The 19023-nt window shown below is 39.5% G+C and overlaps 1 protein-coding gene across 7 annotated transcripts in view; it reads left to right on the top strand.

The window, feature by feature from the left end:
- CELF1 (CUGBP Elav-like family member 1) overlaps nt 1-19023 on the top strand; it is a 69960-nt gene that overhangs the window by 14279 nt on the left and 36658 nt on the right. For 2 of the 7 annotated variants that reach the window (XM_045558048.1, XM_045558044.1), the window contains exon 1: nt 12555-12654. The exons of 4 other annotated variants lie outside the window; for them this stretch is intronic. In XM_045558048.1, coding sequence (XP_045414004.1) covers nt 12625-12654 — 30 coding nt within the window. In that variant the 5' untranslated portion in view covers nt 12555-12624. Of the gene's footprint in view, nt 1-12554; nt 12655-19023 lie in introns of those variants that run through there. One more of the 7 variants, XM_045558051.1, reaches the window with a different exon arrangement.

Raw genomic sequence — 19023 nt, 5'->3', positions numbered from 1 at the left:
ATTTTAAAGCTGTACACATTGTTTTTCTCCCCTTATAAAAGAGCTCTGTAAATCAGAATAATTCGAACGTTTTTCATTAGCCTGTTTTATCTTCGTTCAAGTCATGCTTGTCAGTCATGACAAGACAGATAATTCTTTAAAGGAATTATGTCATGCCTAAACTCTAGAACTTTGAAAAAATAATGCCATATTTGGATCAAGCTAGTCCTTTAACAGGTGGGAGGTAAGACATGATGATAAATGCTATATTGAACTTAAAGTATTTTATAATGTGCTTAATAAGATGAGATGATTGTGAGCTAAAGCGTGTCAAAAGAGGCCTCAAAAATATTTTTAAAGCAAAATCAAAAGTCAAATTGGCAAGTTGTTTAGTGTTTTTATGGTATGTTTGTGAATGCTTTTGTTATTTAGAGTAGGTACACTTATACAAAAGTGAGTTTGGGTTCAAAACCAACCTTATTTTGGTGGTTATTAATTATATATACACCAAAAAAGGATTTTTAGGTCCATTTTTTGTATGTCACATTGCTCAGTGTGCCATTCATTTAATAGCCTTTTCATTGGGTGCCTCAGGTTTTATTTCATGTTTCTCTTTCAGAACTGCTTGAAAGGTAGTAGTAGGTAAACATTTAAGGTTATTAGCTCAGGTTTTTTTTTAATACCTTTTAACATAAGCAAAGCACAGATGTGTATTTTCTAGTAAGATATACAGAGATATTTTCAGTTTCTTATAACATAACCACAGATTTTTTTTCCCCAAAGAAATTGCCATGCCTCAAAATGGAGATTTTGGCTCCAATATTAATTTTTTTTCTGTCTTACCAGAAAATCAAAGTGGAAATACTATTGGCAGTCTTTTGCTGTCTTGACTTCAAGTCAGTAGAGAATGCTTTAATAAAAATGTGACTGAGTTTTTAATATTCTGGAGTTTCATGACCAAGGTAATTAAGGTGACCAAATATTTTAGTCATTAGCAGGTGTGCCATGGCTCTGAAAGCAGTCTCTAATCCTAGCCCCATCTACAGTTCCTCTTTCCCTCATTTTCTCTAAAACATTTATTATTTAGTTGTTTTTATGGTTCTTAATCTGACCAATGAATTTTTACATAAAAATTCTTTGTATAAAGTTTTCCTTGATAAGAAAGTATATTAGGTTATAGTGTAATGAAAGGAACTAGCTCTGTTGGACTTTACATTGATTGGGGTGGTGGAAGGTGCTGCATTGCCACCATTTTACAGATAAGGAAGCTTCAGGTTAGGAACCTCAGGATAGTAACTTACTTGGGGCATCCATCTATTAAGTAGTAGAATAGGACTGGGCTACCAGAGTCATCTCACTTCAAAGGCTATGCTCTTGTATCTTTTTTTTTTTTTTAATTTGCTTTTTTTTTTTTAATTAATTGACTTTTTTTTTAGAGACAGGGTGTTGCTCTCTTGCCCAGGCTGGAGTATGGTGGCACGCAGTCCTCCCACCTCAGCCTCCTAAGTAGCTAGGACTACGAGTGTGTGCCACCACCCCTGCCTAATTTTTTATTTTTTGTAGAGGTAGGGTCTTGCTATGTTGCCCAGGCTGGACTCGAACTCCTGGCCTCAAGTGATCCTCCCGCCTCAGCCTCCCACAGTGCTGGGATTACAAGCATAAGCCACCACATCTGGCTCTTTTCTTGTATCTATCTTGCTTATTGATACTCAATCTTACACAGTAATGAAATAATTTTTGTAACCACTTGTTTTCATGTGGTGGTATAACTTTTAACTCTTACTCTGCAATGCAAACTCTCTTATTCCAGAAGTTTTTAACTTTGAGAGAGTTAGGAAGATAGACATATCTGTTAGCAGCACTGAAAGACATTGTGTGCTTTACCTGTTTGTTTTTTTATTGAAAGGTAGGAGTAATTTAACCCTAACAGAAGTGGCATGAAAGTGTCATTTTAAGGTAGGTAGCATTCATAGCATCTTCATCTTTCAAAAGACATGCATGGATCATAATGGAGTTCCTATGGGCAGATAGTTGGAGGTGTCCTCCCACATGTCATTTAGTAGATGAGAAAACTGGATGTTGTATTTTTGATTCATGAGCCATGATGTAACATAAAAGATTGCCATCTCCTAACTCCTAGGTTTGTGGTCCTTATTTTTTTGTCTTCCTCAGTCTAGTCCCCCTTTCCCAATTCCCATGCCACACAGCCATTCTTTTGGCTCTGATATTGTTTCTTAATGCTCAATAGCCATATTCCATGAGCTCCTAGAAAAGGGAAAGAAAACACCATCCTCTTTAGACTGCCTTGGCGTCAGTGCCACGTTGCCAAACTGTCTAGTCTGTGTCCATGTTCTCTTTTGATTGGGCCTACATTAAAAAGTGTTGCAAATGCTATCTTGATATATGTCCTCACTAGCAGTCTTGTTTTTTAACTCTCCATTTACAGGTTGATTCACAGTGGGAGAGAGCCATGTTCAGAAGTTTTTTCTGATAGCCTTAATTTTCTTATCTTTCATCTCTTTGCTTCTATTTATGTTCTTTGTACCTCTTCTTCCTTGAGCTTGCACCTTCTGCATAGTTGACTCTATTATATCATCTTTGGGGCTGCAAAATAAAATTTGGAAGATTTTAAAGTTAAGGTTCCCAGAATAATGTTGTCGCCCACATTGCACATATGTCACATTTTGAGTTTACTAGTTAAGCCTCTAAATATGAGCTTTATATACAGTATGTGCAGTGTGATGACTTAGGTTGCCATGAGAACCTAAAAATTTTAGGCTTAAATGTTTCAGTAACAGACATTTTATTTTTTAATTTTTTAAAATTTATTTTAAGAGACAGGGTCACTCTGTCACTCAGGCTGGAGTACAGTGGTACAACTATAGCTCACTGTAACCTCAAATTCCTGGGTCCAAGCGATCCTTCTCTCTCAGCCTCCTGAGTATCTGGGACTACAGACATGTACCACCACACCTGGCTAATTTTAGTGTAGTCATGAAGATTACCTTCTTTATGCACCAGGATACAAGAGGAGATGTTAGGATGGTAGAGATGGAACAACTGTGTATTATTTAGTCTTGGGTTCTTAAACTTAGTTTGGGTCATGGATCCCATTTAACAAATCTGGCAAAAGCTATGGGTCCACTTCTCTATAAATGCTTGTGTGTGGATTGGTCGTGGTGGCTCACACCTGTAATCCAACACTTTGGGAAGCCGAGATGGAAGGATCACTTGAGTGTAGGAGTTCAAGACCAGCCTGTCTCTACAAAAAAATAAAAATAAATGCATATATATAAAATTGTACACATAAAAGAGTTTTCAAAATTTATGAGATGTCTATGGATTCCATAGGTGTGTGGACCGTAGATATGAGGCCCTGATCTGATCTATCTCATTTTTCTTTCTTGCCTCCAACCACACCAAAGTTTCAAGTCCCAATTTTCACTTGAGGAAACAGACCAAGGAGGAGAAATGACTTGCCAAAGGCCATACTCTAGGTTTTTATAGCCATTTTGACTTTAAGGTTTATTTGATTTTGATTTAAATTAATCACCCTTGATGTATATAATTGTGGTGTTTTGCTTTGTGTTCTTTATTTTTACTTAGTTGCTTTCACATAAGTAATCTTAGTGAAGTACATGTAGGTAATTAAAGGTGTGATCTTATACAAAAAATAGTATATTAATCTACTATAAGCTGCTCTTTGGGAAATCAAAGTTGCTATGACAGGGCTGCTCAGGATTCTTAAAATTTTAAATACATAAGCCACTATATACAGTTAAGAGGCTTTTAGTAACATGTTGAATACTTGCATGTCTGTTTTGCGGGACATGAATGTGCCTGTATTATTGGAATCCTGCTGTGTTTTTTCCAGTACATCAGGGTGTAGACACGGCTTTGCCTTGTATTAGGAGATCTTAGTAATGGGATTGAGAATTCCAGTCTGGTATCATTTTAGTAGTATTTGCTTATTATTAACCACATTACCTACAAGAGGCAAAGAGAAAATTTCAAAATTTCAAATGGTTAATTTTGCTGATAAAATATATTAAAGTAAGCTGGGTGTGGTGGCTCACACCTGTAATCCTAGCACTCTGGGAGGCTGAGGCTGGAGAATCGCTAGAGCTCAGGAGACCAGGTTGAGCAAGAGTGAGACATTGTCTCTACTAAAAATAGTAAAAATTAGTCAGGTGTGGTGGTACACACTTGTGGTCCCAGCTACTGTGGAGGCTGAGTCAAGAGGATTGCTTGAGGCCAGGAGTTTGAGGTTGCTGTGAGCTAGGCTGATGCCATGGCACTCTAGCCTGGGCAACAGAATGAGACTCTGTCTCAAAAATATATGCATATACATATATTTTTTTAAAGTAAGTACTTATGGTGGACCACTTATATCTTAAGAATTTGGTGTGTAGGAATTTTTGGTTTTTTCTTTAAGCTTTAGGGAAAGTGTGTTGCCGGAGAGCTACGTAGTCTATTTTTGTATTTATGGCCCATCAGCTTGAAATTGCACACACATATCCACCAGACAATTCAGTGATGGGTAGGAGCTGGACAATGCTTTTCTCTGGAGCTCCCTTTGATGACTAGATAACTAATTTAGCAGTGTTTTATAATCCAAGATCTCAGAGTACATCAGCATAAGCATTTCTAGTCCCACCATTTTGTTTCGTGTGGCAGGGTTTTTTTTTTTTTTTTTTGATAGTGGTTTAAAATTATTCAAAAGGCTAAATAGAAATGTCTGAGATGGAAAGAATATTTTCATGAAAGTGTTATGTGAGAGATGTTGGAGTAGATGCTGAGTTATGGGTCTGAATTTATTTTTATCTTTCTTTAGAATATATTTTCTCTAAAATAGGCAGAAACTATAATTTTGCTTCCATAAGTAGTGTGGTATTAATCGCATACTACTGAGAAACATTTTAGGTTGGAATTACAGGCTCAAAAGAATTTTAGAAATGGAGGGACCTTAGAAATCATCTAGTCCAGATCCTGTATTCTCCCACTTAAGATATTGCAGCACTTTTTGTGCGAGTACTGGTAAATGGGACCCATACAAGAAGGTCTACATCTGTCTTTCTTCAGTCTCTGTTCTCTTGATGTGCATAGCGTTTATATTGTGTGTCTCACATCTTAGCCCAGTCATCATGTACCATCAGCCTTTATTATCTCATGTGTTAATCTTATCTAGAAACTAGATTGGAGGTCAGTGATAGTGATAGTATGGTTTTCATTTCTGCTACAGCCTCTATGATGCTGACTAAAGACATAAAAAGTACACACTAAGTACTTGGTTTATTCAATAAGAGCTGAAGAATAGAATCATTTAAGCCAATCAACCATGCATTTTAAATCATTGGAGAATTCACTCTGGTCAGAAATTAAGCTTTTCGTGTACTTGACATTGAGATGAATCTGAATGAATCATTTTAAGTAAAATAATTTTTGGAACATAAATACTTGGCTTTTGATTATATAAGCCAGCACCCTGGGAAATATATTTTAAAAATTACATCAGAATTTATTTTAACTTGTGTCAGCTGGGGGGAAAAAGACCCTGAAACATAGTTTGAGAGTTCTGAAAAGACCAAAGGGCCAGTGTAGGTTTGGATTATTCACACAAATGAGGGCTAACCTTTTTTCCATGTTAAATTTTAGGATTTAAATGATAAATTGAGCCTCATTGCTACTGCTGATCTAGTAAGAATCTGACCTAGTAAAGTTTTTTAGTGTCTTTCCATTTCCCATGGTGGAGGTATTCTTGGTGTAAGTGACTGAAATTATTGGGAAGTTCCTTGACTGAAATAGAATCTCTTAAACCTTACTTCAAGTACCAGCCTGTGTATTTCTGTTTTTTGTCTGGAGCATGTTAGCAGAATGCATGTGTGTGAGATAATTGGGCTTTCACTAATGGCCCCCTTTCAGCAACCATGTATGGGTAAAGCTGTTCAGTTCCCTGCTCCTCCCTCTCTGAGCATGGAGCAGAATCTGTTCTGCTGAAGCTGCTGTTCCACTTTTCAGCTTTCTATATTTGTACAGCAACAGCAGGAGTGGTAGGCCGTGTGGCTGCCCTGCGTACCCACACTAGCTCAGACCTGCTCAGGACGCAGCCAGGGCTCGCAGTTTGTGTTCTTACGTGCGTCCATCTGTCTGTCTGTGTACGTTTCTGTGGAGGACTGAGGTTTTCAAGTGAAAGAGGTGACCTGTTCGTCTTTTTTGTTTGGTTTGTTTAGGCTTGTCAATTATAAATTGTAGAGAATGCTTCAGAATCTCAACGATAGGGTGAGAAGATAAGATTTTTATTATTTAACAAAATAACATGTTGGGGAGAGGGTGCCAAACTGATAAACATGATGTCAGAAGTGGTTTTTGGGTTCCCTTCAAAACATATCTCATTGAAGCAGTAGTGGTTTTTTCCCCTTTGTTTTTGTTTTTATGTTGTTGTTGGTTTTTTGTTGTTGTTGTTGTTGTTGTTGTTTTTAACAGGTCACAAAGATCAGCTCTTATAGGTGGAACAGAATTCATTTTCTGGCACATAAATTTCCTGGCATAAAATTTGAGTAGAAAAAGATGAGAGATCCTCCGCCCCTTAAGAAATGATTTAGTGCACATCTTTTTGGAAGAAGGTGCAGTAGGGGTTAAGCCTGTTGACTTGACTGATTGCTGGAAAGGGAACGGTGGAGAATGCCCTGTTGCTTTGGGCTTCGCAGCAACCTGTGTTACGTTTGCGCTGATTGAGTGCTTTGTAAAGTTTGTCCTTACAGAGGCCTTGTAATGCCTTTTGGTGTCATGTCTATTTAAGGAATAGTAGGGGACATGACATGTAGATGGATTTCAGGCTATTTTCAAAAGATACTGGGTTTGTTACTGTATTTTCAAAGGATTCTTTTCTTGGTTTGTTATGAGATATTCTGATTAAAAACAGATGGATTCCTCACTCTTGATCAATTTAAGTCTAAATTCCAGCTTGTTTCTTTGTTTTACAGTTTCCTTTTACTCCCCTCCCCCACTTCCCCATGAGTCATAAGCATGCAGAGTTGGGAATAGAACTTGTCAGCTGAGTTGGGGATGAGACAGTTCTCTGCACATGCTATTTGTAACTATGGCCGATGAAGGGAGGAAGAGACTTTAAATGCTGAAGAAACACCTCTGAGGCAGCTTCTTCCTGTGGCTCTGTGGTGTGGATGCAGAGTTCTGTGTCACTGTTTGCTGATGTGTTCTGGCTCTGAATCACTTAGGAATCTGTTCTGTAACCTATCCATTGTTAGCTTTGAATGTATGTGTTTGTTTAGAGTCTAGGACCTGGTGCTGAGTCTCTCATGGAGCCTGCATACTTTAATGACTTTCTAAAATTCCACGAGTGTGGCATTATATCAGCTTCCCCTTCCCCTCCTTGACTATTCTTAGTGCCCTTCTTATTTCACTGCCCTACTAATGTTTTCCCATTTATACTATGAAAGGTTGTGCACCTTACGTAGGGGTATTTGGAGATTAAAATCGGTGGCAGCTCTTTGATTTTATAGCTCAGCCTTGGTAAATGACACTGTGCTTAGCACATCTGTATTGAAGCTTTCCCTTTGTTCTTGACCTTTTTAAAAATTTATAATTTCCCTGGTCTCAATGGTTTATATTTTTCCATTGTATCCATTTTGAAAGCTTCCACAAATCCTTTTTTGCTGTGCTGAGGTTAATAAATAAATATTCTTAGAATAAATGGTTCAGTATTCCATAGTGAGGAGGGTACCTATACCGGACGTTGACAGGCCTGTTGGAGTTTGAAGATCTATTAGCCTGTCACTGCCTTCTTACCTACTCTTCTCTCCCACCTTCTAATAGGAAACATTTCCATCTGTAATCTCAGGTACCCCATTTCGAAAAGATACAATCAGTGTCAAAAACTAAAACTTTTTAGGACTCATTGTCTCCCACCATAGGCACCAAGCTTAGTGCCTGGAATAATAATAGCAAATACTTTCTGTGTGCCAAGCACTGTTCTAATGATTTATAGATATAAAGCCTTTAATCCTAACACATACTCTATAAAGTAGATACTGTTTTTGTAACCATTCCCCACATGAGGATACAGAGGTAAGTATAAAGAAGTTAAACAGGCCGGGTGCGGTGGCTCACGCCTGTAATCCTAGCACTCTGGGAGGCCGAGGCGGGTGGATAGCTCAAGGTCAGGAGTTCGAGACCAGTCTGAGCAAGAGTGAGACCCGTCTCTACTAAAAATAGAAAGAAATTATCTGGCCAACTAAAAATATATATAGAAAAAATTAGCTGGGCATGGTGGTGTATGCCTGTAGTCCCAGCTACTCGGGAGGCTGAGGCAGTAGGATCCCTTAAGCCCAGGAGTTTGAGGTTGCTGTGAGCTAGGCCGATGCCACGGCACTCACTCTAGCCGGACAACAGAGCGAGACTCTGTCTCAAAAAAAAAAAAAAAAGGAAGTTAAACAGTTTGCCCAAAGTTATTTGACTTATAAGTGGCAGTCTGGGTGTCAGGTATATCATAGGCATGCAGTAAATATTTGCCTATGTTATTAACACACTTAGAATATTATTTGGGATCAGTGAATTATGAATCAGTCTAACCCAGTTTCATTTTAGAATTTCCTTATGAAAATGACTATGATTTTGGTTTTATAGGTCACCGTCAACTGTATTAGTTTGTTTATTGATGATAAAGAGCAGCAAGCCAAATAACAAGCTCATAGGACATGCCCAAAATTACTAGTTTGTCTTTGTTAGTACCAGGCTATTTACTGAAGATGTCAAGAGCAGAATTAATTTTAGCTTCTTTAACTATTGTTTCCTGCACCCCACATCTGGAGATGCCTTCACAGGAGGAGCATGAGAGGGGAGAACCAGCAGGTTTTGCCTTATCCATAAATGATAAGCTGTGTGAATGTAACAGGAAAATAGAGAGATCTGTTGAAAAGAAGTGATGATGGAGAATTGTTGGTCAGTGGAGGGTAGCAAAAATATTCTGTCACGGACACTATGATTAAATAGCACAGAAATTTGATTTAGACAGAGAAATAAGAATCAGCTCTCCTGAGATTTTTTTTTTGTCTCAAATTTATGGCAACACTTTCCCTTGGATATGTGCTGTTCCATGATTTTATTATTTATTTTTTCATTTATTTTTGAGACAGTTTCACTTTGTTGCCCCAGTTAGAGTGCAGTGGCGTCTTCATAGCTCACTGCGACCTCAAACTCCTGGGTTCAAGCGATCCTCCTGCCTCAGCCTCCCAAGTGGCTGGGACTACACACCTACCCTACCACATCCGGCTAATTTATCTATTTTTAGTGGAGATGAGGTCTCGCTCTTGCTCAGGCTGGTCTCAAACTCCTGAGCTTAAGCGATCCTGCCGCCTTGGCCTCCCAGAGCGCTAGGATTACAGGCATGAGCCAATGTGCCCAGCCTGTCCCATGATTTTGTTTCTAGTGCAAGTCACATTTTCTGAACAAAACCATAAGCTCCTCCTTAAGAACAGGGATTGGGCCTTTTTAAAAATACCCTCTTTAGTTCTGTTCTGGGTGTATAGTAGATGTTCTCTAAAGATGGGTGGTTTTTGATTGATAGATCTCCCATTTTCTGAGGAGCCTGTTTTCGTAAAAATGGAATCAAAGCACTGACAAGTTTAATTTTGTGGAACAGTTAAGATTTTTTTAAGGAGTGATTTGAAGGGGGTGACAGATCATTTAAGTAGGTATTTAAATGTAAGAAGCACTTTTAGGAGCACAATTGGAGAGTGACGAAAGCATGATAATTGAAGTCCCCCCCCCCCTTTTATTTTTGAGATAGGGTCTTGCTCTGTTGCCTGGGGTAGAGTGCAGTGGTGTCGTCATAGTTCACAGCAACCTCAAACTCCTGGGCTCAAGTGATTCTCCTGCCTCAGCCTCCCAAGTAGCTGGAAGTACAGGTGTGTGCCACCATGCCCAGCTAATTTTTCTGTTTTTTGTAGAGACAGGGATCTCGCTGTGTTGCTCAGGCTGTTTTCAAACTCCTGGCCCCAAGCAGTCCTCCCACCTTGGCCTCCCAAAGTGCTGGGATTACAGGTGTGAGCCACTGCACCTGGCCTGAAGTCACTTCATCACTGAAGTGATGAAATATAAAGACATCTTTAGAATTTGTCCCAGTGCTGTGCAGGCTTTGCCAAAATACTCCCTGACTAACTGAAGCAGAGGTGTAATTTTTGTACTTTCTGACATATAACCTGTCTCAGTAAGTATCTCCACAGAAAGGTTTTTGTTTCTAGTTTTGTAGAATTAAGAAATTAAGAACAGAAAGAGACTGAATAAAGTTTCCTACTTCTCTATAGAACAGGACAAAGCTCGTAAGACAAGACCATATGGACGTATCCTGCTTGAGTGCCCATGTGTTTTGGGGTGAGGTTGGGGCAGATGGTACAGGCAGGGTTCTTGGCTGCTGGGTCAAGGATTTTGGAGATGATAGAAGTTAGATGCTAGGTGCTGTGGAAGGACTGTTGTATATTGTGTGTGTTGGGCAACCGCAGTGAGAGGAAGGATATTGATGTGTTGGGTAATGTGGAGGTAAGATAAGGGAAGAGGCAGGGGAGATGCTGGTTTGGAAGGATAAAGCTTGCAATTGGATCTAAACCTTCCTCTGAGATTAGGGAGAGGGAGAAAAGATACTGTGTGATAAACAAGATTCCAGATCCCTGGCCTCTTCCGTTCTGTAGAGCCTTCAAGTAAGATACTGCAGGACTGTAGGGTTTTTCTGTTTAAGCTTGAAGCTGTTTTGATTCCATTTTGAGATACTAGGCCAAAAGCTGTATTTATAGAACTTGTTTTGACATATTATCTCACCCTGTCCCTTGCCTTTCTTACTGGAATCCAGCTAATGTTGCACTCTGCCTTGGCAGGAAAGGTTGATTGAAGAAAATGTACACATAGATATATAGTTGAGTGATTGAAAATAGCTCCAAACTTTGTAAAATAGGCCATCCATAACGTTTGCAGTCCAAGCTGCATGAATGTCAGTTGCGTTGCTGGGATAATTTCAAATGGTGTGATGAACAAGCTCACGTGTGATATACTGCTGGTTCTCCTGGAAAATGGCAGTTTCTACACAAAAGTTTCAGGCAAAGCAGGAAAAGAAAATACAAAATCAAAATGTTTGTTTTGGAACAGAGCATGAAGAGCACGAAGTTGGGATTTTTCTTTACTCTGTGCTATTTTCTTTCTTTCTTTCTTTCTTTTTTTTTTTATTATTTCAGCATATTGTAGGGGTACAAAAGTTTAGGTTACGTATATTGCCCTTCCCCCCCAGTCAAAGCCTCAAATGTGTCCATCCCCTAGACAGTGCGCATCGCACTTATTATGTATGTGTACACCCTCCCCCCCAACTTTGTGCTATTTTTAAGAGTTTTCTTTTAAAAAATTTCTGTAGACTAGCTAACTTTGACATGTAAACAATTCAGCCACTACTCCACCTTTACAACTGTTATTCATAATTTCTTGATCCTTCCAGAGATAAATTCTGTTTACATACAAGCCATTTGTAAGTCCTTTTTTATATGTCTGGATCAGTTAGCTGTCTTATTCTCTTTATTAGTAACAGTGTTCTGTTGTATGATATATTATTTTAACTAGTCTCCACTTGATGGGCATGTTTCCAGATTTTGCTGTTGTAGGCAATGTTCTTAAAAAGGCTCCCTTTGCATATGTGGGCATGTGAAATTTTCAACATTGATGAGATACAATCCCTTTTTTTATTTTTTAAGTGATTGGATCTATTGAAGAATATTATTAGTGGGGGGGAGGCTACAGCAAACTACCACCCTAGACAGTTACCAGAATGAACATAGGACCTGAAATACCTGGAAGATTTAAAAAACTTTCTTGAGATGAGCTTAGTGATCAAATCTAACAACTATTAATATCGGAGAAGAGACAAGTTGCCTAGAGGAGGTAGGAGCAAGCAGCCCTTCCTTTTTTTAAAATAACTTTTGGGGAATTTGGTGGTGGTAGCTGAATCTGTTAGGACATCTCTCTTTACTCTTGAAGTATTAATTTCACTAATTTATGATCTCTAACAATTAGAAAAACATTTGTGATCCATGGCCCATTCAGTCCTCTTCTCTTACAGCTACTTAGATGGATATCATGAGACCATCTGATCATCAGAATTAGTCTGTAAATTCCAGGTAGTTGTGATATCTAAAGTTTACTAATCACCTTAAAAAAATAAAAGCAAAATAATACTTGAATTTCCCAATAAAAAGCATTTTACAAATTGTGACTTATTTTACCAGCCATAGTACTCACTATGCCTTAAGAAAGTCCAAGTCCCAATCTCTCTTTGCCCTTCCTTTGGCTCTCCCTTTGGTGTGACAGTGGGTCCAGTCATCATCTGTGGCATATGTACCATGCTCTATAAACCTATAGCTTGTTCTTGCCCTATAATCCTATCTTTCTCTCCTCAATAAACCTCATTTTTGTGCTCGCTGGGGGGGAGGGGAGTCCACGTCCCAGTGGCTGGTTGTGGAACCTGGGTCACTTAATCTATTCTCTTCACTTTAGTTCCCGTATCTGAAAAATGGGAGTAAAAATGCTGAAGAATCTCTTTTGAGCACTCCGAAAAATAATTACAAAGTCATTTCCAGAAGGTTATATATTATAATGACTCTTCAGAGACATCAAGATTATAAGGTAATTTTAAAAGTAACTCTGACAGTGTTGTAGAAAAAAATTAGTCACATTCTGCCTACATGGTACTAACATATGGTGCAGCCCTGATGAGCTGCACAAGTGGGCTGAAATCAAAATGCAGTTGGAGAGAGCAGTAGTGACTCACTAGCTGAGACAGATTTGGCCTTATGGCAGGGCAGTGAAACTAAGGAGGAACTGGTGGCCTTCGAACATGCCAAATTTGAGCAAGTGATACATGAATATTATGGAAAGGTCAAAAGACTGAACCCTTGTGTTTGAATTAGGTCCTTTGCCTGGTGTCACAGTCCCTGTAGCTGGTCCCCCTGTGTGGCTTCAGAGCCTCCACTTCTTCCACAGTGGGGAACTTTTGCCACCTCTGCTTCTGACTTCTTTGAAAGATCATTCCCTATATCTTTGAAGGAAGAAGGCACCAGGCAAATACTTCACGCTGATGTGCCTGGAACATTTTGTTCAACCTAGAAAGATAGGTAGAAGTCTTAGTAATTGTGTTCAGAGAAAGCTGCACATTAGCTTAGCTACCGTATGTAAATTGCTCCTGCTACATCCAGCAATTTTTTGCCCAGTACTGACAGTGCTGCCATGGGAAGGAAACAGGAGGAGCTGTAGAAAGAATGAGATTCCTGTCCCACCCCCACCCGCACCCCCCACCCCAGGGAGGTGTATGGGGTTGAGAGGAGGAATATTTAATGGGGATTTGAGCATTACTTTGAAAGTATGGGCATTTGGGGAGGAAGTAGGAAAAGAGATTTTTAAAAATGGATTTTGCATTCCTTGTCTACCTCACCTGTGTGCCTCCAAAATAGGGTGCCTCTCAGATTAGATGACCTCTTATTTAGGTGCAGATATAGTCATGGAACAATCATATAACTAAATAGGACACGGTGAGGTGACAGATCAGAGAGGAAGGAGAATAAAGAGCTCAACTCATCCATTCCCATTCAACTTTTTTTTTTTTTTTTTTTTGTGAGACAGAGTCTCGCTCTGTTGCTCGGGATAGAGTGCCATGGCGTCAGCCTAGCTCACAGCAGCCTCAAACTCCTGGCCTTAAGCAATCCTCCTGCCTCAGCCTCCCAAGTAGCTGGGACTACAGGCATGTGCCACCATGCCCGGCTAATTTTTTTTTTCTATATATATTTTTAGCTGTCCAGGTCATTTCTTTCTATTTTTAGTAGAGATGGGGTCTTGCTCTTGCTCAAACTGGTCTCGAACTCCTGACCTTGAGCCATCTTCCTGCCTCAGCCTCTCAGAGTGCTAGGATTACAGGTGTGAGCCACCTCGCCTGACCCCCATTCAACTTTTGTGTACTACTTTTTTGAGAAATTTTTCTGTATATTTTTTTCTCTTAAGAGGTCAAAAATTAGCAATTAAAAAAATTTTTAGATTATTTTTTGAGATGGGATTTGGCTATGTTGCCCAGGCCTGTTAAGCAATCCTCCAGCTTTAGCCTCCCAGATAGCTGGGACTACAGGTGTGTGCACTGGGCCCAGTTAAATAGATGTTTATATTTATTGGTTGTGACGTATAGGCAAGGATGCTGTTGGCAGAGTCAAGTGGTTAGGCCAATTGCAACTTAGATCCTTAAATAGGCTGCTCAAAAGCAAATGTTTATAATTGTTAAGTAAAAAAAAGGTTATATAATAATATAATATAATACAGTATGATATTGAATTTGATAATTCTATATATTTGAGTGTGTGTATGCATAGAAAAAATCCTGGTAGAAAACCAAAATGTGTAAAAATAAAAAATTTAAATTGAAGAAGTAGAAAAATTAAAGGAGATTGAATAATTAATAAATACTACTTCTGTGAAAAAGAGGGGGCTGTTTGCCATGTTGCTTTTACCCAAGTATCCACAATATCAAGGGGGGACAAACTTTTTTTTAAACCAGGAAGTACAAATATTTATGTGCAAATGTGTCTCAATTGAAGAAAATGTTCATGGAGGCCGGGTGTGGTGGCTCATGCCTTGTAATCCTAGCACTCTGGGAGGCCAAGGCAGGAGGATTGCTGGAGCTCAGGAGTTGGAGACCAGCCTGAGCAAGATTGAGAACCCCATCTCTACTAAAAATAGAAAATTTAGCTGGGCATGGTGATATGCGCGTGTAGCCCAGCTTCTTAGGAGGCTGAGGCAGGAGGATCACTTGAGCCCACAAGTTTGAGATTGTAGTAAGCTATGATGATACCACGACACTACCTGGGGTGACAGAGCAATACTCTTGTCTCTAAAAAAAGGGGGGGAAAACAGAGAATGTTCATGGAAACTTTACAAATTACAGTAGATAAACTGGGGAATTCAGTTCAACATTTGAAAGTCTGATAATGTGTTATCTTTATTCCAGGTGTTCTGAGGATATGAATATAAATGAGAAGGAGGGACTTGTTATTCATTTACAAAATGGTGACAGTTGAAATATGTTTCATTAACAAAAATTTAGAAATGAGGTTAAAATTAAGTTTCTCCCAATTGTATCATATATGTGATAAGGACTGAACTGGATAACTGTTTAAAATCTGTTTGGAGAAAATATAATTATACTTTTAGATGATTTAGTGATAGTCTAGATTAATCTAATCTTTTCCTCAAGGGGAAGTATAGGAAGTCAAAGGGGACCATTATAATTATGGTTGTGAGCCCCTTAGAGAATCTCATGAAAGCTGGGGATTCTCTCCTCAGGAAACCCCACATGTCCATCTTCACACAGTTTAGCATAAGGTAGTGTAGGGTTCATAAACCTCTTGCAACTCTCAAGAGGTCTTAAAGGTATGAAGTTAAGATGCTAATGGAAAAGGAAAGTTTTAAAAATTGTTGCCACCTTGCACAACAAGTGTGAATATACTTGACACTATACACAGTTGAGTAAATTCTGTTATATGCTTTCTACCACAGTGTGAAATAAAAAGCTGAGGAGAAAATGGTTGCCACTATAGAAAGGATGAGCATACTGGCCAGTGTGGAGAAGATGAGATTAAGGTCTATTTATAAACTTCTCTACTAGGGTCATGGGGAGGACACACATAGATGACTTATTAGAAGCCCCCAACTTAAGCCTAATCATGGAAATAAAGTAGCTGAGTAGCCAAAGAGCAAGTGTCACAGAGAAACTGTTAAATTTTATCTGTGCTGACCAAGACAAGTCAGAACTAAGCCTGGTGAGGTACAGGACCTAGATGGTTCCACATAGCGCAGCTTATTGCAGTGGAAGGGGAATGATGGGACTCGAAGGAAGGGATTTATTGTGTACTGTACAGGATCTGTTTAATCCACCTATTCATCCCCATTTTACAGATAAGCAGAGCAGTGGTTAAATAGTTTCCCCAGGGTCACTCAGTCTTGAGTTCACTAACAATTATTAGTAAAAGTGAATCTTGCTAGTGAGGCCAAAGGCATGGGGTAAGGACTTATATAGGTCATTGAGCATCACTGTACCACCAGCCCTTGTCTCTGGAGTTTGTGATCCTGTGTGTGCTGTGTAAGAGCTGCTGATGATGACTGAGTCAGTGCCCATTTCTTAGGAAGGACAGTGTTTTGACATTTACTCAGCATACAGACTGTAGGCCAGCAGAAAACTCTTTGTGAGATCAAAAAAGGGTTTCTTACCTTGCCTTGCTCTAAGGAAGTGTGTAGGGGATCTGAGAGCTTTTTTATCATTCAGGTACAATTTTAAAACTTCATATGAGGTCTTATTTAAAACATTTTTTTTTTTTTTGAGACAGAGTCTCGCTCTATTGCCCAGGCTAGAGTGCTGTGGCGTCAAGGTCACAGCAACCTCAAAATCCTGGGCTTAAGCAATCCCTCTGCCTCAGCCTCCCGAGTAGCTGGGACTACAGGCATGCGCCACCATGCCCAGCTAATTTTTTTCTATATATATTTTTACTTGGCCAGATAATTTCTTTCTATTTTTGGTAGAGACAGGGTCTCACTCTTGCTCAGGCTGGTCTCGAACTCCTGACCTCGAGCGATCCCCACCCCCCTCGGCCTCCCAGAGTGCTAGGATTACAGGCATGAGCCACTACGCCCGGCCTAAAACATCTTAACATTTATCACAAGCAGGTAATTCTGTTTGTTACCCTCAGCTAGCTTGCCCTTTATCCTGCTCTGGCCACCCTTCCCCATTCCTTATATTTTTGGTGCTCCTTTCCCCCTTAGCTCTTTCACTCCTCTTTGGAACCACCTGTATACCTCCTGGTCCCTGCATGGTGATAGAGAAAGGTGGAGATAACGTTCATAGAAACAGATGTCTGTGTTGCTCCAAGGAAATACAGTACAAATGTAATTGAGGCTTCCTCACAGAACTTGTGCACTTTGGTTCCCCACAGAAATGAAAGACGTAAAAAACTCAGACCTAAAGTTTTTAATTTCCATTCAGCTTTCCTCTCTCCCCAAAGCATTTCTGTTTTCTCACAGAATAGGCAGCAGGATGTATTAACAGGAAAAGCAAAGCTAGGAAGACAAAGCTTTTAAAGAAAATACCTTTTTGTATGTTGGACTACCCACTGTCCTCCAGGTGACAAGGGCCTGTGTGGAGGAATACCGTGTTGTTTATTGTGGGTGTATGTGTTTTCCTTTGAAAAGTCTTTGGGCGGCTTAGGAGTAGGATAATTAATATCCTATTTATGTAGGGTTTTTTTTTAAAAGGAATTCATTTTTGTCTTTCTCTTGGCTAGGCATTATTGTGTTCTTGCTGCCCGCACCCCCTCCTCCCAGAGCTGCTTGTGTTCTCTGTGACTTAGATATGTATCCCTTATTCTTTCACATATTGGTCTTTCTTAACAACCCCAGGCCTTCCTTTTTGCTCTATCTTGGAGATTGCCTTACTAGCTAGCATGCAGTCTGAGTCTGGTCTCACAGGGTAGAAGTGATGACTATAAGAACCAGTCATATAATAGCACTGTTTCTCAAACTCTGTCCCATGCAACATTTTGGGAAACCTGGTTCCCTGGTCGTATCTTTGCGCTTTATATTTTCCAGAATAACAAGTAGAAATTTAACTTGCTCCCTACTCTGCAAGGTAACCACTACTCCAGAGCCCTCTCAAGACACAACACCTCAATTAAAGTTGGTAATTCCTAGATTATGGTCACATTTCTCAAGAGAGACAGACCTACCTAGAGGCCACGTGCAGATTACCTTCCTAAACATCTACATCCTTAGAGTAGTGCCCACTTTAAATGGTTATAATGATACAGGATTCAATGAGTATTATAAACTTAGTAAATGGAAGTTCCTTTCCTCTTAGTAACTTTTGATGGTATAGGCAGGTCCAATTAAATGCATTTAGAAATTCTTTTTGTTAGTATAGACTTTGCTTTCTTTAAAATTATTGAAGTACCACTATATCACTAGCAAAATTGGGAACTAATTAGGTCCATATGAAAAGTCAAATACTTGAGCATCAATTTTTTTTTTTTTTAAACAATCTTGTTCTGTGTCCCTGGGTAGTGCTGTGGCATCGTCATAGCTCACAGCAACCTCAAACTCCTGGGCTCAAGCGATCATCCTGCCTCAGCCTCCCAAGTAACTGAGACTGCAGGGGTGCACCATTGTGCCTGGCTACTTTTTCTATTTTTAGTAGAGATGGGTTTTCACTCTTGCTCAGGCTGGTCTCAAACTCCTGAACTCAAGCGATCCTCCGACCTTGGCCTCCCAGAGTGCTAGGATTATAGGCGTGAGCCACTGTACTCACGGCCTAGAGCACCAATTTTGTGCCAGTTAAGAAACATCTTTGTTTTTAGGGAACGTAGGAGGGTATGATGTCTCATAAGTTAGTTCTGGGTCTGGTGTTGTCTTTCAGAATTCTTATAATTTCCAACATAGACATTGTTGTCCTTGATGACTTTGAACAGTTCTTTGTCTATAGCTAGGGCCAGACAAAAGTACAGCTGGCAGGAGTTGTAAATAGAAGTTTGCAGGAATTTGGGCAGCTTTATAGAATCAATCTTTACTTGCAAGATTGTTCGATAAAGTTCAAAAATAAAACAAATTGGTTCTGTGGTTTCTCTGTTTGCTTTTACCTCCAGTTAACTTCTCCATTTTCTGATTTTTTTGGTTTCAGTGGTTCACCACCACCCTAGAGCCATGAAGATGCATTTACAGAGGCAGGAACTTGGTTGCCTTTGAGGAGTTTCTGGCCAGGCACCTACCTGTTCAGGAAGGTTGCTTTGGGGAAATAGTGTGGTGGCCTCTCCACATTAATAACATGATCCTTAATTGCTAGAAGAATTATACAGCCTTTAGCTTTTTTTGTAGTCTCCTCTCCAAAAGCAGATGTTAAAAATGATTGTTTTGGTCACCTGGTACTGAAATTCAACCTCATAAATCCTAGTCATTGTTTTGCTATTTTTCGTG

Source organism: Lemur catta, chromosome 7 (genome assembly GCF_020740605.2).
Source record: "Lemur catta isolate mLemCat1 chromosome 7, mLemCat1.pri, whole genome shotgun sequence".
NCBI lineage: Eukaryota > Metazoa > Chordata > Mammalia > Primates > Lemuridae > Lemur > Lemur catta.
The sequence above is the reverse complement of the archived record's forward strand: the minus strand, read 5'-3'. Positions and strand labels throughout refer to the sequence as shown.